Source organism: Empidonax traillii, unplaced genomic scaffold (genome assembly GCF_003031625.1).
Source record: "Empidonax traillii isolate 1590-97213 ecotype Southwest subspecies unplaced genomic scaffold, ASM303162v1 scaffold1069:size343330, whole genome shotgun sequence".
NCBI lineage: Eukaryota > Metazoa > Chordata > Aves > Passeriformes > Tyrannidae > Empidonax > Empidonax traillii.
This window is the reverse complement of record NW_020956262.1, coordinates 54,292-80,556: the sequence shown is the minus strand read 5'-3', so window position 1 is coordinate 80,556 and position 26,265 is coordinate 54,292. Positions and strand designations below refer to the sequence as shown.

Here is a 26,265-nt window from a genome sequence, read left to right as displayed (position 1 = left end):
CATCACAGCCAAAACAGCTCACCTTAGACCACTCCACAATGCAGTCCAAGCAGAAGTAATGGGAACAGTTCTCAGGAGTCCCAACAGCCTGATCCCTAAAAGTGTTGAGGCAAATGGGGCAGTTTTCACCATCCTCATCAGAGGAGATGCTCGCTCCATTTAAATGTGGCTCTAATTTCAAAGAATCAGCCATTCCCTCCACAGTGGCCTCAGTTTCTTCCTCTTCTTCCTCTTCTTCATCATCATCTTCACAATCTTAAGACGGGAGAGATAAAAAAAACCGTGTGTGTGCTGCAGGGCTTCAGCAGTGAGGGCAGAGGGGGTGGGCAGGACAGGGTACCAGTTCACAGAAAATTTCAAGAAAGCTTATTTTATGAGGCTGCAAGAGCAAAGCACAGCCTTCCCAGTTTAAGGCAATAATTTGTGCGGTTTTATTTCTTCCTAAATCCCTTCACTAGAAAGCAATGGATTACTCTGGTGAAAAATAAAGCCTGATAATGTGAGTAGTCTTCCAAGAGATTAAAAGGACAGACAGCAGAAAAACAACAGATTATCAAAACAAGACAGTAAGCTACGTTAGACTACCACGGAACAACAAAGTTAAAACAAAGTTATAATAAAGTCAAAATGTACCCAACTTCAGAGGGCAAGCAGCAGCAATACACTGATCTGCAGAACAACAAATTCAAGATTTCCCCAGTATATCACCATTTCGAGAGTCAAGGGATCAAAGTGCCTTGGAGACCACTTAAAGAAGCCTGGTTTTGAGTAAAATTAAACACTCAGCACACACTGCTGAAAGGTATTTTTATTTTTAGTACAAAATACAAAGACCTGTGTTAGTCTTTCCCCAAAACCTGTGAAGTAAGTTGACATTTTCAAGAAACAGCAAAAAGTTACCTAAAAAACCCCAAACTCACTTTGGGGGTGAGTGGGAGAGAAAGATGCTATTGTTGGGTTGTTGGGTTTTTGTTTTTGTTGCTTTGTTTTTTGTTTGGTTTTGTGTTTTTTTGGTTGTTTTTGGTTTTGTATTGGTTTGGGGTTTTTAATGAAAATAGGGCTCCTGTCTTTTGTATTTCCCACTGAATTTTCCTGTCTGGACATAACTGAAAACACTCTGAGAAATGGATTAATAAAGCTTTCTGGCACCTGGAGTCAATTTTTTCATCTGTGTTCACATCAGGCTAACTGGTAACTTAGAAAATTGTGCTCCTTACTTCTCAGCAAGCTTTAAGATCTGATAAAACCCCTCCACTTTTGTCTATGCTAATATTAATTGGAGCACAGCAGTGACACGTATCTACAGAGTATGTTTTCAGTAAAATTATCAAATCCAAGTAACATCCACTTTCCTTCTTCAAAGAAAAAATAGTCAAGTCTTCTTCCCTCCTCCCCAGGCACAAGAGCAATAGTAATTTATTTTCAGAACTCCCCAACGCAACATTCACTTTAGAGGCCCAAAGCAAACTAACAAACATGCTTTCATAAGTGAAAAAACAGCGTGAGCCATTGCTGCAATTTTGACTTTTTTTTTTTTTTTTCCCCGACTCATGCTGGGGCAGAGTTCACTCCTGATGACTGCAACTACACAACTTTGATTAGTGCATAGTCTTCAAACATACAAATGTTTTAAAAGCTTAGAATACTGGGGAATATTACTTGTTTGCTTATTAATGTAGGATGGCCTGGCACAGCTGCATCTGTGGATTTGAATTTCATTCTTCATTTCTGCAGGAAAAGCTTTCATCTCACTCTTCCTCAGTTATGAAGAAAAATGCCTGTTAATGGACATTAATAGACCTACCTTCTAATTCTTCATCTTCACTTTCTTCCTTGTCCTCCTCACCTTCCTCTTCCTCAGTGTCATTATCTTCCTCTTCACTTCCAGTATCATCATCTGAATCACAGCTATTTCCACCATTGCTTTCTTAAAAAGAAAAGAGAAGAAGAGAGGAAATACCTATTTGATGCAGGCAGACAGAACATTGAAGGAGACACCAGAACTCCTGCTCAGGACATTTTGTATGAAGTGAGACCCCAGATTTCTGCAGTGGTATCAAAGCTGCCCATTTTGAGAAACTCAAGGGAAGCATGTCAGCAGTCTGATACACACAAGCTATGAAGCGCAGCAAAACAAAAAAATTCTCAGGGGAAAAAAAAAAAGGAGATAAATGGTCAGAAATACAACTTTATTGCCCTTTTGAGGGTAAATCAATAGGTTCTCCAACCCAGAAGCAGAAACACACACATGCAGAGAAGCCACATTTACCTGTTTCGCTGAGGAGTGCGAGACATTGCCTTTTGCCCTTTCCTAGAGCAGCATTCTTGTTTATCAGTTCATCCTGGCTGTCATCATCCATGGCAGGACATTGGAAATCCGCTCCCTGCAAGAAGGCAGACTTCAGTGAGGCAGTGCACCACCTACAAAAGCAGGGCAGGTGTCAGTCTGTCAAAGAGCATCCAACTCATCTGCAGAGATGTGAATGGCAGGAGGGACACTGCCCTCCCCACACCACTGATTAGCTTCCCCAGGCTCAATTCAGAGGCAGCTACAGGTAAGCAGCTATTGTTATGTTTATACGAGGTTTCACGGCCCTACTGGACTAGATGAAACCAGTTGCTTGAGAAAAATCAACTTAGGTGAAAGATTCAGCTTTATCTTGGGCTCTTGCATGACAGAAAAAGGTAGAATCAGAATTCCCTTTTGAAAACAGCAATAAAAAAACCACAAAACTCCACAATCATCCTGTGGACTAGAAACAAAATGCAAGACTGAAAGGGACCAGAGGCCCTTTGAACTAGGCCTAACAGGATCACAATACATGTTTCAAATCAAAATACTCTATCTTGCTCAACTGAAAATAAGGTAGATCATGTAGCCTAGGTCCTTAAAAAAAAACAAAACCAAAACACAACAGCCTTTGCACAGGTCTGTCATGAAATAGAATAGTCTCAGACCTCACAGCCATGGAAAGTATAAGACTTGACTTGGTGTATATTAATACAATCACATTAATTGCTGTGCATCAGCACAGGCTGGCAGTAAAACTGACAAATACTGCAAGATGTTGCATGATCCAAACTCACAATGACAATCAAATCAGAGCTTTTAACATATAATGCTACAAAGCATTAAGACAGACCGACCCCTGGTAAACTTCTATAAGCAAGTCATGGAAATATATAATTAAATGACACTTAAAACTAGATATCATATCTCAATATGAAGAAAAATGGATCCTTCTGTACGTGTGACAAAGTTTCAATCAGGTGCTCTTCTCCCACTCTCCCTGCTCCCCACTACATATCTTGCATATTAAGAGATTTTTTTTGGAACAAAACATGTTTTATTCAAGTGCTCTTGCTTGCACACTCCCTTTTTGAGCCACGTGGCGCAGCTCTGCACTAAAAGACCCTCAAAAATGTAGGTTTTGCTAAACCAGACTAAACTACAAATGGAGCCTTCAATGCACAAGGAAAAAAAACCTAAACAGAAAAAAGATCGAGTTTCAAGATAACCAAACTCTTTTAAAGATTTCTCCTAACTTCAGTAAGATTCTTGCCTAAATAGCAGTTTAAACTTTTAGCTCAATTCGTGGCTGGTAACAGGAGCGTTTAAAAAACAATGAATGTTAGCTGAAAACACACAGATTCATCAAAATCCAGTCACTCCATGATGCAACTTAAAAAACAGGAGGAAACACTAGGAATTTTTCGAGTTTCAGCAGTGTATATGCATGAATTATTCAAACTGAAACTCAGTTATATAATATTCTCTCAAAAGCTCAGTTAGCTGCAGCAATGCAAAATCTGTGGTGACGTGACAGCCAGGATGCCTAAGGGCGAGGACTGGCAGCACCAGCCCCACAGCAGGTTAGTGGCCTGCACGTGTTGTGTTTGTGTATTTAGAACCTCTGCCTGTACCACCTCTTCGTCGGCAGGTTCCTGCTGACTTGTCGCTGCCACATCCAGCCAGCCACAGCACTCCTGAGCCACTGAGGACCACGAAAGCCAAACAAACCCAGGGCTGGCGGCAGTAAAACTGTGGATAAGCCTCCACTTCACTACGACCGTGACCTTCATTTCCCTGCTCTCTAGTTTTCCTTAAAGCAAAGCAGGTAAGCACAGGGAGAAGAAGATCTTTATATTTCGAAAAGCAACTCCTATAAGCCACAGTTCTGACCATCACACACTTAACTGCACTTCCTAACAGCCTGCATTCCTTCACTGTAGTGGAATAAAACAACTACCCATGTTATTTTTGCCTTGCTACCCCACAGAAAGATATCCTTTAAGCACAGAGGCAAACAAATCAGGACTTGTGACTTGACAATCTAAACTGACATATTTATGTTGCAAATGCAAGCTTGTACTTTGCTCGGAGGCAAAACTCCGAGTTAAGGAAAATCTGGTACCGCAGCAAACAATCGAGCCTTCAAATCCTGTCAGTAAAAAAAGTCTGTTTTGTGGGTAGTTGGAAACAGACAAGGAGAAACCAAGCAATATGAAGTGGATTTGAGATTTTAAGCACATCACGAATATTACTTTTCCAAACTGGGCAGCTGCTCTTAAGAAAAAAAGTAGGAAACCAAAATTGACTGTACACCTAACATGAGAGTTCCTTCTTCTGCGTTTTAAAAACAATAAGCAGCATTTCCAAGTTGTTTCTTTTTTTTACAGAAGACATCAAACAAATTACCACTGTGAAATGCAAAAACATTCACGATACACTTCAGAGAGCTCACCCACCTGTACAAAAGCCCAGTTTTCTCTAGCACTTACCACATCAGAATTTTTCTTACACATCCCCCTCCCCAACCCAGCCCCAAGCTAGAATTGGCAAATACGAAATAGGATGGGAAGCATTTTTATTATTATGCAAACCAAGAAGTTTGGTGAAGGAGTAGATTGTAGTCTTTCCTCCAAGGCAAACCTTAACTATGTCCTCCTATGACATAAAAACAGACTGCTAAAAAGCAACTCATTATCCCTGAAGGCCATTGGACTCAGGTAACTACAGCTGCTTTTAGTTTTGGAGGTGCCAAGGCCCTGCCCTCACTGCTGTACCCAACCCCTGGCTGCTTGGTCCCTTAGAAAATCCCATGGTGAGCAGTACTCTGCATACAGGCCTTCAGCTATAAATAGCTCTCATACGCACTGATCCTCTCTTCTGCATCCCACTTTGAAAATCTATTCAAAGGAATTTAGGATGCAACCTAGGAACACAGATGCAGGGTAACCTGGCCAGAGATCCCTTGTCTTCAGACTCAGTACCAGTCACACTTATAGTAAACCCCACCTCAGTTCCCTGGGCAGGTGCATCATCCGTTTGCACAGCATATCCAGCATTTGGATTACAGGTTGCACACCAGGCTGGTTGAAGGCAGACACTGTCCTCCTCCTCCTCCTCAATATCCCCCTGCTTTCAAATTCTCATTCGGAAGTACCTCACAGTACCTTAATAAACCAATAAACCACAGAAGAGATGAGTGCATGGCAGGTGTTCAATCACTTTACCCCCACCACTGCTTCCCCCAGCCGCAGTTTCCTTCCCCAGCTTTCCTCCACCAAGACAAAGCCTCACTAGGACCAAGTCGGGTTTGCCCTGAGTGCTGTGTCCCTTCCACTGCACAGACTCTGCTGCAGGACAAGTTGCAAGCCTTGCTTTGCTATTAAGACAGATTACATTTTTACACAGAGATGCCTTAAGTAATTTTAATTGTACAATCAAATAGCAATTACAAATGCTTTCTTCAAGCTGTATTAGCAACAGGGCTTTCTGTTGGCTTTTAGAACAGAGAAGATTAAGTGTTCCCTCCAGAACAAGTGTTTATCAAGCAAGCACTTCAGTAAACATTTAGGTTTTTGAACTAAAATCCTTACGCATTACATTGTAATTATAAATTACAAATCAGTAATTTAACGTACTTTGTGTGTGTTCCAGCCAGAAGGCAAGTGCAGGTTTCCAACCCCCAAGACGAGACATATTCTGCAAGAGACACTCCAGCTCCATCCGATCTGACAGGAAGCCAACAGAGCTGCCTACAGCAGCCAGCGGCTCTTCCAGCCATGTGTGCTTTCCCTTCCAGCACCAACTGATTTCCTCCTCCAATAACTTCTCACAGTAGTTTCTTGGGTTTTTAGAAACAGAGGAGCTAATAGACAAGGCATTTACTCTAATCTGCTTGGGTAACGCTCAGGATTACACACAGGTAAAGAAAAGTTTCTCACAAGATTTTCTCACAGGGTGGTTTTGAATGCTGATCTAATTTCATGGGCCATTACTGAGACATCATATTCCAAAGACCACTTATTACTAAACTTCAGTCCACTAAATATTCAAATTTATGAGGTTTCAGTTCTCTTTGAGACATCTGCTTTATTTGTTGGTTTGTTGGGGGGGAGGGAGTGGGTTTTGATTGTGCTTTTTCTTGGTTTTGTTTTTCAACCAAATAATTGAGTTGTCTCTGGAAAACCAATGTCTCACATCAGAGAACACTTGGGTTTGTTTCCAATTTCATATGCTACATTCGAAGAAAAGAAAACAAGAGTTATAAAAATCATTATTGTACACAGTTGGAAAACATCTGGATATGGTGTGAATACTATTCGCCACCACCACATTCCAAAGGTAAATTAAGACAACTTGGCAGGGAAATTATTTAGCTTAACAAGAGACTCCTACAGCCTAGAGGTGCGCACTATCAATCTAGCAGGCACAGCGAGCTTTAAAATAAAGTTGTCTTAATCTAAATTTAGATCTCTGTTTAAATTAAAAAAAAAACACAAAAACAAAAAAACACAAAAACAAAACCTCTTAAATACTACCATCAGAACTTCCCATGCAACAATTTAAACAACTGAAGAACCTAAGAGATAAGGCACAGAAAATTAATTCCAGGGTAGGCAAGGAAGTGCCTATCTGTCACCCATTCTAGCCCTGCCCTAAATTTAGCCACCCTGAATTCCAGGAGGAAAATTGTCCACCAGAGCTTCCCCAGGAACTCTTTGGGGAGTTGGTAATGCAAACAAAGCAACATACAGGCTTTGCAAAAGCACTTTTGAAGTGCAGCATCTTACCCAGAGGGGCAGCCAGGTATTTTGTATTTCTGTATTCAAAGCAGCAGCCAAGATCTATGGAATTCCCAGTCTACAATTCCCTGCAGCCATTGGCTCTGCTTCCAGCTGTGAATTGAACACTCTCCAACTTCACACATCCTCCTCTTTCTTAACAGCCTTCCTCTCCCAGGAAAATTCACCCTTACTGGTGAATTCCCTTTCAGTCTCAGTCTTTCACACCAATCTCATCTTTAACTACAGCTTCCCCTGCTGTTTATGGGTATGACTGTGGGAAAACAAAACAAAACAAACCCAAACAAACAGAAACCGAAAAAAACCCTCACACAGTTTTATTATTTTTTCTTTTTGCATAACCGTAACAAACAAGACCCACTGACCTACAAGAAAGGAAATAACACAGCAGACACCTCTGCAATACATCAGCAACGCGTACACGGCAACAACCTGCAGGAAAGCCAGCAACTAAAACTACAAAAATCACACCCATCTCCTGTCACCGAGTGTGGGGCGGACCAGTGACACAGCTCAGAAACCTCTTAGTAAGCAGGTCCCTCGGGGCAAAGCTTTAACGACTGAACACGACCTTGTGATAAGCTAATAATATACGATTAAAAAAAAAAATTGCAAGCCAAACATCATTTTTATTTGCCAGCCAGCCGTTGGCTGAAAGAGCTGATAACTTCTCCAGCACCCGTGGGCGCACCGAACACAGCGGGAATGGGTGGAAAGGGAAGAGGAGGGAAGGAGGGAGGTGCAGACACGACACGCCGGAAACATCTGGGTTGGTTTTTTTACTATCTTTAGTATGTATTTAGCGTATTTATTTAGAGCTCTGCCGCAGCAAAGGCAGCTGGATGGCTCCCGGGCCGAGGCGCCCCCGAGCCCGCCCGGCCACTCCGCAACCTGCGGGACATTCCCGCGGGAACCGCGGGACACCCGGGGAGAGCCCGGCCCGGGGCTGCCCTCCCGCGGCGGCGCCTCCCGCCCGAAAACAGCCCAATAAACATTGTGTTGTCGCTGCTGTTTATCGGAGCGGCACCAAACAAGCGACCCCGAGCGTGGCGGGGCAATTCCCCTCCGGAGCGGACGGGCGGCCGCCCCGCAACTCCCGCGGCCCAGCCCCGCCGCAGCCCTCGCAGGCCACAGGCAGGCACCCTGCCCTTCCCCGGGACTCACCGAGGAGCAGCTCGGCGCTCACATTCCCGGCAGGAGCAGACCCAGGCTCGGTCACATCCCGGGACCCCGCAGCCGCCTCTCCCCCGGAAGCGCTGTGGAAACACTGGCGGGTCACGGGGCGCCAGCGGCCGAAACCACCGCGCGTCGGCAGGGGGGCCGGGCCGAACCATCTGCTGATGGGGGGAGAGCGGCCGTGGGGCTGAACCATTGCGGCGGAGGGGGGGCGCGCCGGGCTGTACCACTGCGGGGCCGCGAGGCGGGGCCGCACCGGTTGATCCCCGCGGGCAGTGCCGGTCCCGCTCCGGCCGCTCCCGGTGTCCCCATGGAAGCAGGGCTGACAGGGGTGATTCCCCTGGCATCCCTGCCCGGTGTCCCCAAGCTTTGGAGGGGAAGCGGGACGCAAAGGCCACTGTGCTGCGAGGCGTGCGGGGAGCCGGCCTCTCGGGGCTGGGAGCATCCTCGCACGGCCCAGTCCGGCCCGTGCGGTGCGGGAGGACATGGATCAGTGCTAAATATTCTCGAAGGCAGCTCAGACCGTGGGTGTTTTTTTCCCTCCCCCTCTAACTGCGCGTGGCTGGGCCCGACCCAAATGTTCCCGTGGCTCTGGGTGAGCGCACGCACGTAGAGGAGAAGGGCTGGTTTCACACTGTTCCATCAGCCGTGGGTCTCCGTCGGGCTGTCCTCGGCTGTCCGCCGGCAAGGGGAGCGCAGCCCAGGCTGTGCTCGCAGGCGGACGTGACCCAGCGCTAACGTGCGTGTCCTCGCAGACACTCGGGTCATTGTCAGGAATGAGACTGGGGCCGGGGAGAAAACGAGGTCCTTTTCCAGAGAACACAGAGCGAAGCAAAACTTGGGCCAGCCTTGCTGCTGCCTGCCCGCTCGGGGCCTGTGAGAGGGGCGAAGCGAGACGGGTCGGGTTGAAAACGCTGATGATGGCACAGCCGATGAACACGCACTATCTTCGTGTTAGAAAAGGCAAGAGCTGAGCTGCCCTGCGAAGAGACAGCATTTTAGTTGCGTGTTAATTGAGGCCGTGTTTGACAGGGATAGGGTGGGGGAATGTCCCCCCTTTAGGCTTGTTCCCCGAGCCCATGGGGCAGCACAGCGGCACCGTCACCGCACCAAGGCGGGCACAAAGGGCCAGAGTCCAAGGCATCCCGTAACGCTCTCCCGCCATCCGCGGATGCAGGTCCTTGTCACCGCACGCATCGTGGCTCTGGCACCGCTGTGGGGACTGCAAGCCAGCTGGGAACAAAGGGAAGAGCTGCAGGGTTGGGCTAAGCGGGGGCTCTCCCCGGGGCAACACAGGCCGTGTCAGCAGGACATTTCATCCTAGAGATTAAGGGCTGAGCCACGAACTTGTTTGGAGGTGGAGGGGGAGCGAGGGCTGAGGGCAAACAGCACCCACCAGCACTCGGGGCCTTGCCAGGGCAATGGCATATCATCCTCTGAGCCCAGGGGATCTCACTGTTCCTTTAAAGACTTGGACGATGGCACATCCAGAGCGAGGGCCCGGTGCGCCCGTCCCTTGGACTGCAGGCAAGTGCTTCGCCCGCCGCATCCCGCATCCTCCTGCCGGCCATGCTCTCGTCTGGCTCCACGCCGGCCCCACTCCACACTGGATGGCTTAACACAACACTCAGGGAGGTCCGAGCAACGTCCACGGCTTGGTTGTGCAGGCAGCCAGCTGTGCAAGCACTGCTTCAAAACACACTCCTTCCCTCTGTGTGCCTACAGTCAGGGGAAGGACTTTTTTTTTTAAATCTGAAATGTTGGGCACTGCCTGGAAGAGGTGAGTGACTTGGCAGAGCACAGCAGCCATCGGCACGTGTGTCCCGTGCCCTGCAGAGCAGCTGGCAGAAGCAGCAGTGCTAATAGGGAAGTGTTGGGGCAGTACCCAGCCATGTTACTCCCCGCAAAAATACTTATTTTAAAGCAAAGTGAGTATTTTCCATGGCTGTGCCTTGCTTTTGTTGTCGGCTCACCCTTGGAGGGCAGAGGGGCCGGTGTGCTCCAAGGACGATTTCTCTCCAACTCGGGCACCAGCCCTGTGCTGGGAAAGATGTAAAATACGTGACTTTTCCCCTACGGCTACTGGGTGGAAACAAAAACCCCCACATAGCACGCACACAAAATGACAACAGAGACAGCCTGTCATTGTGCAGGCTGTCACGCAGAAGAGGGGCTGTCCCCCCATCCCCCCCTCCCCACCGGCAACAGGAGAGCAGAGCCATGGGTGACTGTAAAGTGCTTCAGCAACACACACTGCGTTCAGCGGGGAATCGCCACCAGCTGTCAGGGAGCCCGCACTGGGTTTTGCTTCCAGATCTTACTCCAGATTGCAAAACATCTATTGGAGCTGGGACAGCTGATGCCAAGGAAGTTTTCACAAGGGATGCAGAGCTCTTGCCTTTTGTTGGACGGCACGCGTTATCAATTCACCAAGGACGAGCCACATGTCTGCTGTTCTGTCAGTGGCCACATGCACACCTGAAGTGTTTTTTCCTGACCATCAGCAGTGTGATTGAAGCGGGGGTTCCCACCAAAAGCGCCCACTCCCCCGGATGTCTGAGGAGGGGACGTGTATGACTTCGGGCCAGCCTGCAGGCTCGACGCCTAGGTCTCTGGGCTCCAAACGAGGCTTTTCCCACTGCCGGACAGTGCTGCACTCCTCCATAGAGCTCTGTTTCTGGTGCTTGGCAAATCCTCCTTGAGGTGCACTAAATTTTTCATCGTTCCAGCCCGTTTACTTGGCTGCGGCTTGTAGGGTGATGGGCGGGAGCGAGCCCTCTCCATGAGAAGGTGAGAGCTGTTACGCTAAGGGTGCCCAGACAGCCTCCAACTGCCCGTCCCTTTTTTTGGGGAAGTTGCTGGGAGCAGGTTCCCGGGACCAAGGGACCCCATGCAACACCCCTTGGTGCGAGGGACCAAATCCACTCCCCGGCACTGCGAGGGACGCTCAGGTTCGCCGCACGCTCAGCCCAGAGGGGAACAACCGGGGCGGAAATACACAACAAAATAATGTGACACGGTGACATTTGATGCAGCAAAGGGAGAAGGGGCAGCGGGGAGGGGGCGGCCGGGGACACCCCGACCCCCCCGCCGGCCTCCCCAGTCCGTCCCCCCCGCACCGCCTACGTGCGCCCCGACACTGCCCTGATGGCACGGCCCCGGCGGGCCGTACCATGGGCCGGGCTGCGGCGGGGGCGGGGAGGGGACGGAGGGGAAAGGGGGAGACAAGCGGCGGGGGCGCGAGTCGCCAGCGGGGAAGGGGCTCCCCGCGGGAAGCGGCACCGAGGCAGGGGGGCGCCGCCGGCGACCGCCGGCCCGAGTGGGGCGGCGAGGGCGGGGAGGGCGGGGGTCGGCGGGGCGGGGTGAGCGGGGGGCGGGCGGCGGCTCAACAGGTACAAATGGTTCCTCCCCGCAGCAGCAGCGACGTGCAGAAGCGAACGCGCCGCGCCCGCCGCTGTCACCGCCGGGGGGGTGGGGGGGCCGCGCCGCGCGGCCGGACACGCCCCACCGCGGCCGTCGGCGGGCGGGGGCAGCGCCACCATTGGCTGGGGCCGCGCGGGGGCGGGGCCGGCGGGCGGGCGCGCGGCGCCGCCATTGGCTGGAGCGGCGCGATGGGCGGGGCGAGGGGCCGCGGCGCGCGGCGTGGGCCGGGCCGGGGCAGAGCGAGAAGTTGGCGGCGGCGGCGGCGGCGGGAGCGGGGCGGCGGGAGCGCAGGTGAGCGGCGGCCGCGCCGGGGAGGGACCCCCGCCCCGGAGCCGCGGGGCACCGCCAGCCCCGGGGCCGCACGGGCGAGCCCGTCCCAGGGTGGGAGCGCGGAACTGCAGCCCGGCGCGCCGCGGAGCCCGGGAGCGGCGCGGCTCCCCCCTCCTGCTCCCCCATCCTTCGCATTGCCCGGTGTGTCCTGTGCTGCAGGCGGGCCCCGCCGCCCCCCGTCACCCTCCAGGAGCAGGTGAGCCACTGACTAACGCACATTGTGCTCTCGGCGACTCCACTGTGCGTGTGACAGCGGCTAACCTGCTCCTCGGACATCGCTGTGCGGCCGCCTTGCCTCCACGGACCGGCGCCTCGACGCCTCGACGCCCGCCTCCCCTCCCGGCCGCCCCGGAGAGGGGCTCTGCTGTGCCAAGGAGTCGGCGTCCCCCATCCAGCGCCACTGTCCCGTCTCCAGCGGCTCCCTGTTCTCAGCGCCGTGGACCCCCGACGTGCCGTGGGTAGCGCCCCGCGATCGGCCGCACTGCGCAGGGGAGCGTGAAAAGATGGAACACTTCTCGCAGCAGGGCTCGGTGTGTCCGGCGGGAACAGAGATGAAGGGAACGGGCCGTGTCGGCATGTGGGTGCAAATAGTTGGCGGTAAAGTTGCTCAGGAGGGATGGCATGCCCCCCTCTTTCCTCCCCCGCTCTTCTCCAAAGCAAATAAGTGCTAGTGGACTCCGTACCAAGTTAAAGAGACGCATCATCCCGTCGGGTGACGTCTTGATACCCGGTCAGTGACTAACTGAACTGCTATTGCCAAGGGTGTGTTAATAGAAGAAACTCTGCCTAGTATTGCCCCGGATGAGTCACATTTAAAGAGAGACTCTCTAATCTGTTAAATGAAAAGCAGAGACGAGCCTCACTTTCCTTTTTTGTTGCTGTTCCCATCCCACCCTTCACCTTTGCTTGCTGCTTTCTGCTGCTTGTGCCAGGGCTGTATTGGCGCCCCAGCCCTGGCTGGGCGTTTTCAGAGCTGCCTTGCATGGTCGTGCTGTGATGTCACGCAGGGACCTCTGACTTCATGGCCCTGAGGAACAGGAAGGCGAGCCAGGCAGGGACTCTTCCAGTCACCCGGGGTGGCTGTCATTAAAAATGGAGGAAGTGACGAAGCAGATGGCTTCTCCTACAAAGTTCTCTCTTGTGATTTCTGGGCTGGTGAAGAAGCTGGGTAGTTGCAAATTGTCTTTTGTGAAGAGCAGCACAGCTTTATTGTCAGCTCAAGTTTCTAATAACAGGCTAGGATTCACTGCAGCCTGCCAAGGTTCCCTGAAAGGACTTGGGTTATTCTCCCTCTTCCTTGGGCTGCTCGCATGTAGCCCTTGACCGTTGTAAAAGCTTGATCTGAAGGAATTGGCCTGGTCAGTAAGTAGTTAATTGCACAGAAGGCAGAGTAATGTCTGATACATGGGTAAAGTCTCTCACTGAAAAATTTTGCCTGTCCCCATCGCTCCTGCCTGTTCTTTGTCATTTCTCCCTCTGAGTCCCAGAGGAGCGTCTGCTCTTCCGCAAGAAAAATCAGCTCCCTCTGTTGGCTGTGCAGACTGGGTGAGTCTGGGGTGCTCCAAGAGAGTCAGGAAAATCAACTGAATGTACCAGAGCTGCTTTCATGCTTGTTCAGAAACGAAGTGGGCCTTTTTTTTTTTTTTTTTTAATGGGGGCAGAGGAGGGGGTGGGGAGGGCAGGCAAGTTCACAGCTGTCTCAGCCCTGGAATGCTTTTTTTCCTCCCTAGCTGCACCTACAGCATCTTCCCACTGCCAGTCCCGAGCAGGCAGGAGCACAGTGTAGCCACGTGGAGAGTAGGGAGAGAGGGAAACCTGGTGCAAAATCCACGTGTACAACTGTGTCTGAGAGCTGGAACTGCAGCCCACAGACCCCTACCACCCCATTTTATAGGTGACCACACACGTAGCAAACCTGTGTCTGAAAGTGAAGGTGCTCTGTTTCTCTTTGAAGAAATAACCCTGTGTTTGGGACTGTGCTGCCTGATGAGTAACCCCTGGAGATGCCACTGGCAGAAGCAGCTCTGCAGGTCACCTGGCAAGACTTGTCCCAGTTCCCGTGAGCAGCACTGTGGTATGAATGTGTCCAGCTTCCTGCTACCTATGGAACCATCCTGTTCAGCTCCAGTAAGCAAAGGGAAGGGGCTGAAGTGAAGTTTGCTTGTTTGTTTTTGCTGGTTTTTTGTGTGTCTCCAGTAAGAGGGGGGAAGCATACATCTCAATTCCTGTTTTTAACATTCTTGGGGCGTGATTCAAAACTAACCTGCTGTGCCATCACCTGTAGCCTTCAATAAATAGTGCAAAACCAGTGTTTGGGTGCTGATTACTGTAATCCAGGGTGCCAGACCAGCTGAAGAGGAAAGCTGTGCCTTCTCAGTGATGTGTCTGATGTTCGCATGCCCTGTGCCTCCCATCTCTTATTTTGCCTTTGTAGCTGGGGAAGGTGGCTTGAAAAGGAGAGCAGAAGGTTGTGACATGGTTGTCCCTCAAGCAGAAGCCTGGCATCAGTGCCTTCCCTCCTGCCCTAGCCCAAGGGCTGCCGAGTGCTCCTGAGCGCTGAGAAAATACACCAGGACTGTGATGCCCCTTAATTTCATGTTTTTCAGTAGCTAATAAACAGATTTGTAAGGTGATTACTTAGCTTGGTAACAAGAGTAGTTGGGTGCTCTCCCTCAGAACTGATGCTGTTAGCTTTTCAGTGAGAGGCAGGGCTCTGCCTTACAGGAGGGGAAGATGCTGAGTATCAGGCCCACTGAGCTGAAGGGACTCTCTATTCTCCTCAAAGATTTTGTTCTCGTTTCAGCAACTCATGGAGGGAAGCAAGCAGGCCTAGCCCTCCAAGCACCACACCGAGAAGCGCCTGTCGTGTTCTCTCTGTAACATGGCCCACTGGCAGGCCCTACGTGGTGAGCCTCACCCAAGGAGCAGGCTGGCCTATGAGGAACAGAAGGAGTACATAAATTGTTTAAAAGGAAGTCAGTTAGTTAAATGCAAGCAGGGACTTATATAATACATCCTAAAAAAAAAAAAAAAAAAAAAAAGATTTCTGCTGGCAGGAGGTTCCGTTGGGAGAGAAACTTGCTCATCCATAAACAAGAAAATTTCCCAGCATCCTCTAGTGCTTTATGATTTTTATTTTTTTTTCCAGGGCAAGGTAGAATGCACTCAGTCTGTACTCTGAGACAGAAAGAAAAATCATCATAGGAGAGCAGACAATGCTCCCTGCATGGACATGCACACCAGTTCAAGCAGCTCTTCTCCATCTGCAGTGAACTACCCTGGTAGAAGCTGTGCGCCTAGGAGCAGCAGAGCATCTGGACACCACTTGGGGAGCAAAGCCAACAGGCATTTTCTCCTCCAGACATTCACACCTTTCCTTATGTAACTGGAGCTGAAGTGTGTGCTTTAAAAGCTGCTTGCCAAATTCAGGGGCTGGGAGGCAGCACAAGCACTTCTACTACTCTAGATGAAATTTAGGGGAAAAAAAATCCAAACCCAAACACTGAGGAGCTCGTACAAATTGGTGACTGCGAACTGGGGGTGGTATAAGCGCCTTGAGAAACTCTACTGGCCTGGGGCAGTGCTGGCAGGCAGACCATCTGCAAAGGATGCATGGCCTAAGGAGCTGACAGTCCAGAGTAGATGGGTGAGGAAATGGGGTCGATTTTTATATTGCCATTTTAAAAAAAGAAAAAATTAAAAATGGGGTAGTGCAGTGAAGAAAAGAGCTCCAGGGAAGCTGGAGGTGGCTGAATTACTCTCCTGAATGGTGCCTTGTGCTGACAGAGCCTGCAAATTGAAAAAAACAAACAAAAAAAACCCAGCAAAAAGCTGGGGTTGATCACCAGTTACAAACAGGTATATCCTTTGCTTTGTGATTTTTGGGCGGCACTGGAGCCAGTAGTGAGAAACATCTGAGCAGGGAGAAGCTCTGAAGCCCATTCCCACCCACTACAGGGAAGGAAGAAGCTGCCCACAATGCCTGAGGGACATGGGGACACAAGTCCCTGCTCAGCCAGGCACAGCATCCTCGAGCCACCCTGTACGCTTGGATCCCTGCCTTGCCCGCAAGCCAGTTGTTCCCTCTCCAGTACGCATCGTACGCTGGGCTTTGGGTTTGTTTTTCAAGGGAAAAACAATAATTTATTTGCTTTGTTTTAATCTCATAACAATGGGTAATTCCTTCCTACTGCTCTGTAGTGGCCTAGAAAAGGACAGCATCATCTCCACTGTAGCAAGAAGGCTTGTCCCAGGGCATAAAATTTTAATTAGGAACAATCACGCAGCCTTGAAATGGGAATTGCGAGCAGCAAAAAAAGTCAAACCATCAATAAAATATTCAATGGCAGAAATGTATTATTGACACAGGCTTTAGAGCAGATAAAAGCGGGAGGGCGGGGGAGCCAGAGTGGGTATTGAGCCTCACTCAGTTAAATAACACGCGGGGGCTCGCACGTTCGCCCTGCCATCGCAGGCCCCCTGTGCCGGGAGGAATATAGGTCACCCACGGCTGGGGAGCTCCTGAGGTAATGTGTGGGTTCGATTAACGCCTCTCTCCCTGCTGCCACGTGCACCACAGCAGGGACAGAGGTGTTAATCAAGGTAATTTATTACCTTACAAAACACTGCTGCCTAGGCAGCAGCTGGGCGATCGTTTGTAGGACATAAAATGAAGAAAATCTGCAAAGTGCCACAGTCTCGAGCTGAAAAAAACACGAGTTAGCCCCTGGCCAGGGCACTGTTCCTAGACCCCTGCCTGATTATCAGACCTCAGTGGGGGACACAGTTGAGTTACACTGTCTCCCATCCCACGCAACAGTTCCAAATCCTGCATCCCAGCCAAGGGGCATCAGCTGAAGGGCCAAAATCTGCTGTGATATATATATTTTAAACCTTTATTTTCCATACCCTCCCACACCTTCCTCCAGGAAAGACTGGTGCTGGCTTGGTCTGTGAGATCATGACTAAACAGAAGTAACCCACAACAACAATAAATAATATATAATCATAACAGGGCAAAATCCCACCTCCCAAATCAGATTCAAATTAATTTTCTGCTCCCGTTTTTCCCAATAGGAAGTGCCGTAAGCAATGACCTTTTTCTCTTCGTTACCATTTATTCTGCAGAAGGCAAGACTACAGATATAGCCCCAAAAATGAGAGATCCAGTTTTTAACCTGCAGAGGTCAGTTTTTCAGGGCATGCAGAGGACTTCCCATAACACCCCAAAATCTATCCATATCCAAGGCAAGCGAGTTTTCTGAACCCACTTCTTGGGTGTTTTTCCCAAGCAGCACTGAAATGCTCTTTGCAACCTCCATCACCCTCCACTTCCCTTAGCAAGGTGGAATCTTTTTAAAAAGCAAGAGAATCCAAACAAATGAGTGCACAAAGTCCAAAAAAGCAGGCAAATGGGAGAAACTAGATGCAGCTGCATGGAGCAAATAAATTTTTAACTAATTTCCCTGAGATAGATGGTTTAAGGAGAGGGGGGGAAGAGAAACTTGAAAAAGAACCCCCAAAGGAAAACCCCAAAAGTCCCAGTTGAAAAAAGACAACTTTGAAATTGCATCTCCCCACTGCCACAGCTCTCCAGTGGTAACCTGAGTCACAGCTGTACCAGTGATCTCCCAACAAAACAAACTTTAATCCTTCAGTATCACTTGACCAACCTGGTGGCTGTGGTAGCACCTTGAAAATTGGCTTTGAGAGGGGCATGTCTCTGGGGACACAGCCCAGCAGAGTCTCAGGGGAGATGCCGATAAACAGCAAGAGCTGATATTCTTGGCTGCTGTAATCCAGGTGCAGACAAAGCGACTTGAAGGCAAATGGGAGGTTTCCCCTTACCTGCTCCTATTTGCAGACAAGCACCATCCCCTTTGCCTCCTGTCCTAAAATGCTCCGAGCTGCTGCTGTGCATTATTAAAAGGTTGTCATGTTTCATCCCAGAGATGGCCACATCTCACTGGAGACAAGCTGCATCTGCCGGCTGTAAAGCACTTTGTGATTTAAAAAAAAAAAAAAAAAGAAAAAAAAGAGCACTGTGTGCATAAGATTCAGTTGGTTATAAAATACTTACAGCTTTAATTCAGCAAATAGAAAGAGATGGCTTGGAAACGAAAGAGGCAGCTGCAGGGTGGACAAACAGCTCAGATGTGTCCGTCAGGCACGGGACCAGGAGCTGTCAGGGACAGCTCACCCTGCCCACAACAGCACGCTCACTTGGCTCAAATCCTTTCCCAAAGATTTATTGAAAAGTGGATCTGCGGCACACAGGATTACATTTGCACAGGGAAAGCAGGATTTTATGGTGAACGCTGTGACCAAGTCACGTTTTTTGCATATGACGCGTTGAAAACAGGCTTGGAGATCTGGACAAACTCATCCCAAACCGCTTTGGTTTTGCAATTAAAATACAAGGCGACCCACTGGGACAGAGGACAGATGAACAAAATAGTAGCTACTGGCCATCAAGGGGGGGAAAAAAGAATAATAATAAAAAAAAAAAAAAAATGGGAAATGTCACTAAGAGTGTTTTGGTCCTGCTCCCCACTCACACCACCACTGGGGAAGGGCTCATTCTGCAATTTTTTATTTTAAAAACAAGTTGAAAATCTAAGTGCATATGAGAAAAACAAGCTCCTGCTCTGTGCTCCATTGCTCCCTTGAAGCGTAGTCCATGGCACCATGGAAAATGGGCTTCTACTACAGGTTTCTTATAATATATATATTAAAAAAGAGAGGGCAGAAATTTGTCTTAAAGCTGCTCTTGTGCCTTCCCTGCAGTCAGTGAGGAGGCTATTTGTCATGGCCCTGCTTGCTGCGACGAGATGCTGCAAAATCGGTTAACTTGCTCCATCCAGGTGAGTCTCCAGGCAGGTCTCCACCACAGCTCTGCTCTCCTAGTCAAAGGAACAAGGACTTTTCCAAATGCATGATGGGTCTTCTGAGGAGGCTATGCAGAATGGGAGCACTGGTGTTTTCTGTTGAATATAGAAACTGCTTTAAAAAAAGTAGAAGGGGGTCACTTTCATCCGCAGGGGAAGATGGTTGCTTTGTGTCATCAGTCTCTGGTTTTATTTTATAGTCTGTAAAAATACTCTGTCTGGCTGTCCACATCCATTCACGATATAAAGCAGTAAAAAAAAAAAAATATATAAAATATATATATATATAATATGGTTTATTTATACAGTTACACTTGCAAGGCAATTGATCCTCCGCTGCCCGGGCCCTTCTACCTCCAGATGCTTTGCCTGGTTGATACAACTGCAAGACAAGAGAAAAAAACATCTGAGCAATCCCACCACAGTGGGCAAGCGCTCACAAAAAGGGGAGCAGAAAAGAGGATGTACATGAGTGCAAAACTTGAGAGATGGACATGCAGATGCTGCAGCATCTGGCAAAATGGGGGGTGGATGTATTGGGCTGTGAGGAGGATGGCAGTAGGGTTTTGCTAAGGCAATGGTGGCAAGGATGAGAATGGAAGGCCAGGATGGAGGCAGCATCGCCATGGTGGGCAAGGACACCACAGCTTGCTCTTCTGTACCCAAAAACAGGTGCAAGGTGAAAAAAGAGTAACAGGAGATAGAAAGGGGTTTGGAGAGAACTAGTTGTTAAGATGGAGCAAGAGTAGCTCCTGTAAAAGACAGGAGACAAATTCTCCCCACTCTAATAACAGCAAGGTCTTAGCTCCAGGGGATGCAGAGTGGCAGGAGAGGGGGTGAGGACCATCCTCCACAGCTCCCGGCAGGGCAGAGAGCTGGACTACCAGCATATGAGCCCCTGGCAGCAGAGCAGAGACTGCTGGAGTGTAAGCTTTGTGCTTCCTAATGGCATCTATAAATAGCTCCGGCCTCCCACTACCAGCACACGCTTGCTCTCTGCAGCCCATTTTGGGCAGCAAAAGCCTCTCCCCTCTTCCCACCCATCCTCTGCAGACTGGCTCATGCTCCCAGGGCCCCAACGGGACATACGCACCCTCGGGGTTCAGGCTGGACACCAGGGGCTCCGGCAGGGTCCTGGGATGGCTGAGGAGCTGCTTGGTGCTGACTCGGGGAGGCGAGTCAGTACCAGCGGTGGGAGGAAAACCTACAGGATAGGGAAAAACACCTGGCTTAGGCAGGGCTTGCACATCCCCTGCTTTCTGGGCCCAGCTGCCGCAGTGCCGCAGGGCAGTCACGTCACCCACTCCAGGTGCTCTGGAGGAGAAACGACCAGGTCCCCTTCTGTGAGAGCCTCCCACCACCTCCTCTTGTCCCTGCAAGGATGCAGACATGGCCCTGGGCACCACACTCACCCTTCCCTCACCGAACACGAAGAGGTCAGTGGCAGCCAGAGCCTGTCCCCACCAGCCCACAGCCCCTGGGGACTGATGCTGGCCCTTGGCCACCTGCTTTTTGCTACAGCTGCTGTGGTGACATGCAGCAAAGCTGGGAAGGAAAGCTCCCTGCGGCCGCCTCAGCCCCTAAAGCAGCACTGCAGGATCTGAATTCTGAGAATGTCTACAAGCAGCCCCCAGGCTTCAATGGGGAGGAGGAAGGAACCCCAGGGCTGGCAAAGCTCAGAGACCCACTGGAGTGGTGAGCAACTGTCGTGTCAGCACCAAACCCCGTCCCTGCTGCCTAACCTCAGTGCCCAGGGCAGAACCAGCCAGCTTTGGAACTGACACCTTGGAGAAGGAGGCAGGGAGCGGGCAGGGGTCCCTGCGGCCGAGCCAGCGGCAGCATGCTGACCTCCGTTTCTCCGGTAGGCTGGCAGCTCGCACAGGCTCGGCTCCGGCTGGGCATCCTCCTCAGACCTGGCCTGCAGGACAGTCACCGTGGCCCCCGTCTGCTGAATAAACTGCTGCAAATTACACTGCCTCAGCTCCTTATTTAATTCCTCCAGCTCTTGGGTCTGGGCCTGCAAAACACACACCGAGGGAGGGAACACGATGAGCTGCATGTTCCCCCCATGTCCCCAGGCTACAACCTGGGGATGCAACCCCTGGGGCAGCACCCCCAGCTGGGGCTCACTCTGCTGAAGCCAGTGGAGGGGACCTCAGGAGTACCGTGGCTCAGCTGCCCCTCTCCGAGGGTCTGCAGGAAGGAGGGTGCCCAGGCAGTGGCAACGAGGAAAGCGTTGTTTTGGAAACAGCCCTGGTTTGCTGCATCTCCACAAGAGGGTGCGAGCAGCCGGCAAATGGCAGCCGCTGCCGTGCTGTGAGATGCCGAGCACAAATGAGATGCTTAAGGCAAGATGCTGGAAGCATGGTCAGCCTGGGGAAGGACAGCTACCGCTGCGTGGCTGGGTGAAAGCTTTTTGCCTTTGCTGCACCAAAGGGGACCCAATGGGCGCAAGGCAGGAGTCACGCAGCCCCTTGACCCCCTGATGTTGGGGGGGCTGCAACAGGTGAGCTGGGGGGGGGGCATCACAGCTCAGCCTGAGCTGCTATCTCCACACTGTGCAGCCCCCTGCTATGAGCCTGAGCCCCTGCACAGCTTGCATGGTCAAAAGGCTTCAGGCACAGGCACCACGAGGACCTATCCCATGCCCTCTGTGACTCCTTCATCCAAGACAACATTGACCCTTGGGCCAACGCCACCAACCCCGCAGGTGGACCATTTGCTCTCCGCACGACTGTCTGTGCTGGAGCAGGGTGATGCTGTGCTCCCACTGCACCAGTCAGCAGGAACCTTAGCCCAGATGCAGCTTGCATGCAGAGCAATGGGTGTGGGACCCTGTGCCAGCCAGGTGAGAGTGGTGGTGTCCTTCCGACAGAGATCACTGCTGCTGAGCCACCTCCATGCACCCACTGCCACGTTCACTGCCCAGGTGGGGTAACTAACCCCACTCAACCCACTGGTCCATGGGGCTTGGAAAGCTGGCCCCAACCCCTCCCCAAAGGTCCTGCTACTCCATGGCATGGCTCAACCCAGTCCTATCTACCTGCAGGTTCTTTTCAGCTTCCTCCAGGGCCTTCTCCACACTGGCCAGGTTGCTCTCCAGCTGGGTGCCTTGCTTGACCTTGGCCTCCAGGTCCCTTTTCATTTTGGTGGCCATGTCCTCCAGCTCTATGGGGCTGGGCACAGAGATCTCCTTTCCCCTCTTGGCCCTCTCAGCCATCTCCCACTGGATCTCCTCCTGCAGGGCTTCAGTCCGGGCACTCAGCTCATAGATCCTCTGGGTGTACTCCTCCAGGCTGGCCCGCAGGCTTCTAACCCGCTCCTGCCGCTCTCGCTCACACTCCTTTTCCAGCCGGAGCTCGCTCTGCCAAAATTCCTCCTCGCCCAGCTCTGTCTCATTCCTTCGTACCAGTTGCTCCAGATACAGGATCTCATTCTCCTGGCCGGCAAGCCGGCCGCACTCCCAGAGCCGTAGGTCCATTTCCAGGGTGTCCCCATGGGCCTCCAAGGAATGCAGCTGCTCCTGCTGCTGCAGCACCCTCCTAAACAGTTCCTCTTTGGAGGGTTGGACAATCCCACCACCCTCCAAGTCTATTCCTTCCCGTGTTTGCTGCCTCCATCGGCTCACGGTGAATGGGTCACTGGAGCCTGTAGGACCCAAGTTGAAGGTCATGGATTTTTTTGGCTCCCGAGAACGGGGTGCATCCATGCTGGCGAGCCTGGGCTTGATGGGCAAACTGGCCCGGATGAACGTCCTCTCAGGAGCTTGCGGAGCGCCCTCCGAGGAGGGCCGCTCGGCCATGCTGGGGCCTGTCCGCCGCAGGATGAACTGCACATCGTTGGCGTACTGCCCACACTTGGCCAGCGACTCCAGGGGGCACTCCAGCGGCAGCAGCTGCCGCTCCTTCTCCCGCAGCTTCTGCACCAGCACATAGCGGCCCGTCTGACCTGCCGGGAGGTGAGCACATCATTTAGGGAAAGCAGTAGCCAGCACTGGTGTGCTGAGGCTGCTGCCCCACGGGCAGTGGCTGGTGGCATCCCCACAGCTGCAGAGCAGGACCCCCACCCACCCAAGGTCTCCCTTTCACAGGAAGCTCCTGCAAATGGGGCAACCCCTTGGCAGATGCCCTGTCTGCAAAGGGACATCCCCCCAGCAGATGGAGATGGCTCACCGATGGCCCGTGCCAGGGCAATGACCACTTCTTGGCAGGTAGTTTGCTCTGAGACACCGCACACAACCCTCTGGATCCCATCCACCCAGACCTTCAGCTCCATCCCCACGGTTGCCGGGCCTCAGGTGCACTGGCTCATTGCAGGACAGGCTGCCTGTGGGAAGAAAAGAAACCAGGTTTCCATCCCAAGCCACTAACAAGGAATACAAGACACTTGAAAAGCAGTGTCATTAAATCATCATCCCACGGGTGAATCTTAGACCAAGGTTCGCTGCTGCCCTGCACAGACTGCATTTTTGTTGATGTTATTAAACACTGATATTCATCTGAAAAGAAAAAGAAAAATATTTTTTTCCCCTCATGTCTGGGCAGTGGGTCCAAATCTTCCTATGGTAGGAAGAGATGCGGTTTGTGAGACTGCATGGTGTTCAGAAGATGCCCAGGTTATTTCTGCTGCGAGCATAGACTTTTAATGGGTTGCTAGACTCTTACTGCAAATTCTCTGACAATTTGACGGCATGGTACAAGAGGATTTTCCAAACAGCATTGGAAAAGGCAGAGAAACCACTGGCTGCCTGCTTTTACAATGGGATTTTGAGGGAAGGTGCAGGTAATGCACATTTCAATCTATTTACATCCATCTCAATTTATCAGAGAGGGATTAAGAAATTAAAATAATGCCTCTTTCTGCACAAAAACCTGACCAAAAGTCGGGTTTGGGAGAGGGATCCAGACGTGAACACCCATGGTGAAGCCCAGGCTCTGACAAACACTGTGGCCTGACTCAAATCCAACCCATCAGCTACTTCTAGCTTAAAACAACACCTGTTAGCCTGGGCCCACCCAACTCCTGCCTTTTCCAGCAGCTCAACAACTGCAATGGTCATAAAATAAAAAAAAAAGTTAAGCACAAGCTGTAAAGAACTCAAATATTTAAACTTATGCTGTTTTCAAACACTGTGCAAAGATATACCTCTTTTCCTCTTTATAATACTGTTTTTAGTAGTATCAGTCCTGTCTGAAAATCCTGGCTGGAAGAACATGGACAGGAAATTTCCAGGCCCTCTGTCCTGAGGGTCACAAACTGCTTTCCCAACCTCACCTATCTGGTTGCAGCCCCTCCATCCTGAGCTCCAGCTGTCCCAAGTTTCCAGCAAGGCTGTGAGAAAGCCTGAACTCAGGTTAAACAGCCCTTCTCCATTATTTTTTTTTGCCTACTTGAGTAATCAAAGGCAGGGGCTTGAAGGGTCCCATCTCCAGTGACGAGGAATTTTAGTCACAGTGTGAGAAAGGAGAAAATAGGGAAGGCATGTCTTGGTGAGGTCATTCCCTACAGGCGCTGGGTCCTGTTGGTGTCCCCTCCCTGCCCACCTCTGAAACACGGGCACAGAGCAGCGCAAATACCTCAGCGCTGAGCTCATGTTTGCCTTGGCTGAGCGACCGGGGAAAACCGGTGGGGATGAAGGGCACGTTGGGTTTGACTGACCTCCCTGTGGGCCCCAAACCACCGACATTTACACGATTTGACCCAACTTAATTTTAAAGTTGGGTTTTGGCACTGCTCCCCCTGTCCTGTGTATTCACGGCTGCAACTGTCCCCTGGGACGGAGCAAAGTCCAGGTGTCACTGCGGAACCACCCAGCTCACCCTGAAACCATTGTTGTACACTAACAGACACACCCCAGTCTCCCCCTCAGCAGCACCCTAATGCCAAAATCAGAGGCAACGCATCGCAGGGAGCATTATCCCCCTGCTAGGGACCCAGCTAGTATCAAATCCTGCCTCCTGTGCCATGACCCGGTAAGGAGGCTAGGAGCATAAAAATAAGAAAAATAACCCAGCTTGTTGAGTCACGCCACACGGTCTCACCTTGCCTGAGAAATCCAGTGGTTGCCGAACACTGTGGGCTGAGGAAGCAGGATGGCTGCCGGCACACGGGTCCCAGGCACCTGTCTGGGTTCAAACCCTGCACCAGCCTCTGGCCCCGCCTTGGTTGGCGTTCTTGGGCAATCATTTACCAGCAGCCAGCAGTGGCACACCACTGCCAAAAAGCTGGGAGCGGTGGCAGCCAGCTTTTCTCCTTATGTGAGAGAAACCCCCACAAAAAAGCAGCCAGGGCATTGTCCTTGCTGCATCTCTCCCTGTCATGTTCCCCAGCACCCCTAAGTCCAGTCGATTTTATTGTTTCCTTAGACCTTTGCAAGCACAGGGGGTCCCTGTTAACTAACTGATCACTCCCTGTAACAACTGGAGTTTTTGGGAGTCATTGTGCCCAGCTCGCTGCCAGATGCAGGATGTTATCTGTCCCCTTGAAGGGGGTGCTAAATAGAGCTGGGGGCTGCTTCCTCCTGCCTTCCAAGGGAGGATCAGCTCCCACCCAAAACCAGCCTGGCTGCCCTCTTCCTCCAAAACCCTGGGCTCACAGGTGAGCTGACAGGATGAAGGTTCATCCTCATCTAAGGTAAACCTGCAATGCTCCTTGTACCCTCCAGTTCCTGCGTGGGAGGGACATCACAACCTTAACACAGCATCTCATTCTCAATATCCCACCATGCCAGTATCACCTCAGTTCAAAAAAACCCATCAGGCAATAAACCTAAAAGCCTTCATCTCACCCCCAGCATCATCTCTGCTGTAGCCCAACCAGCTCTTTACCATCAGTCAAAACAACCCAACAGCTGGGGGACAGTCTCATTGCTCCACTTGCAAATACGACCCTCCTCGAGCTTTGCTGCCAACCACCTGCATTAACAGCAGATACCTTTGTAACACCAACAGGTAGCAGAAAAAATAGGCTTGAGCAAGAACTGCTTTTCTTGGGAAGAGCAGCTTCTGGACGGGAGGCAGGTTTCCAGCTGCCTGTTTGTATTTGCCCTAGGAGGTCACTTTGATCACAAACCAGGAGTGCAGGCAGCTGCCAGGCCCTGCTGCTGCTCCAAAACAGCACCAGGGAAGCAAGCAGGTGGCTGCAGGTGCTGGGACACGTGATGGCCACTCATTTTATTCTTTTCCCCACCACTCCACCACTGTGGATTTCTAAACAATTTTTCTTGGAAGCAGCTTAAAAAAAATGACTAATTTTTTGCTCCCGTCCCCCTGCGATAGGTCCCAAAATTGAGAGTAAGGATGATTCATACCACGACTTCAACAGATTTCCTAACTGAGAGTCGGAATTTCAAATGCCG

The 26,265-nt window shown here is 51.0% G+C and overlaps 2 protein-coding genes and 1 long non-coding RNA gene across 8 annotated transcripts in view; 1 reads left to right on the top strand and 2 right to left on the bottom strand.

Annotated features, from left to right (window-relative positions):
* PHRF1 (PHD and ring finger domains 1) overlaps positions 1-8,365 on the bottom strand; it is a 31,480-nt gene extending 23,115 nt beyond the window's left edge. For 2 of the 3 annotated variants that reach the window (XM_027904617.1, XM_027904619.1), the window contains exons 1-4: positions 8,257-8,365; positions 2,270-2,384; positions 1,805-1,927; positions 23-255 (exon numbers count right to left, since the gene is read on the bottom strand). In XM_027904617.1, coding sequence (XP_027760418.1) covers positions 23-255; positions 1,805-1,927; positions 2,270-2,360 — 447 coding nt within the window. In that variant the 5' untranslated portion in view covers positions 2,361-2,384; positions 8,257-8,365. Of the gene's footprint in view, positions 1-22; positions 256-1,804; positions 1,928-2,269; positions 2,422-8,256 lie in introns of all 3 variants that reach the window. The other variant, XM_027904618.1, reaches the window with a different exon arrangement.
* A 3,580-nt stretch (positions 8,366-11,945) lies between these two features.
* Positions 11,946-15,819, top strand: LOC114068487. Its single transcript, XR_003573608.1, has 3 exons — positions 11,946-11,982; positions 12,181-14,148; positions 15,170-15,819. It is a non-coding gene; the product is annotated as an uncharacterized LOC114068487 (long non-coding RNA).
* Positions 15,820-16,045: 226 nt separating this feature from the next.
* The window catches only part of RASSF7 (Ras association domain family member 7), a 36,280-nt gene continuing 26,060 nt past the window's right edge, over positions 16,046-26,265 (bottom strand). For 2 of the 4 annotated variants that reach the window (XM_027904621.1, XM_027904622.1), the window contains exons 2-6: positions 23,081-23,234; positions 21,952-22,856; positions 20,757-20,925; positions 20,002-20,112; positions 16,046-19,004 (exon numbers count right to left, since the gene is read on the bottom strand). In XM_027904621.1, the coding sequence (XP_027760422.1) occupies positions 18,928-19,004; positions 20,002-20,112; positions 20,757-20,925; positions 21,952-22,856; positions 23,081-23,183 (1,365 nt within the window). In that variant the 5' untranslated portion in view covers positions 23,184-23,234 and the 3' untranslated portion in view covers positions 16,046-18,927. Of the gene's footprint in view, positions 19,005-19,187; positions 19,291-20,001; positions 20,113-20,756; positions 20,926-21,951; positions 22,857-23,080; positions 23,235-24,949; positions 25,064-26,265 lie in introns of those variants that run through there. The other 2 variants (XM_027904620.1, XM_027904623.1) reach the window with 2 other exon arrangements.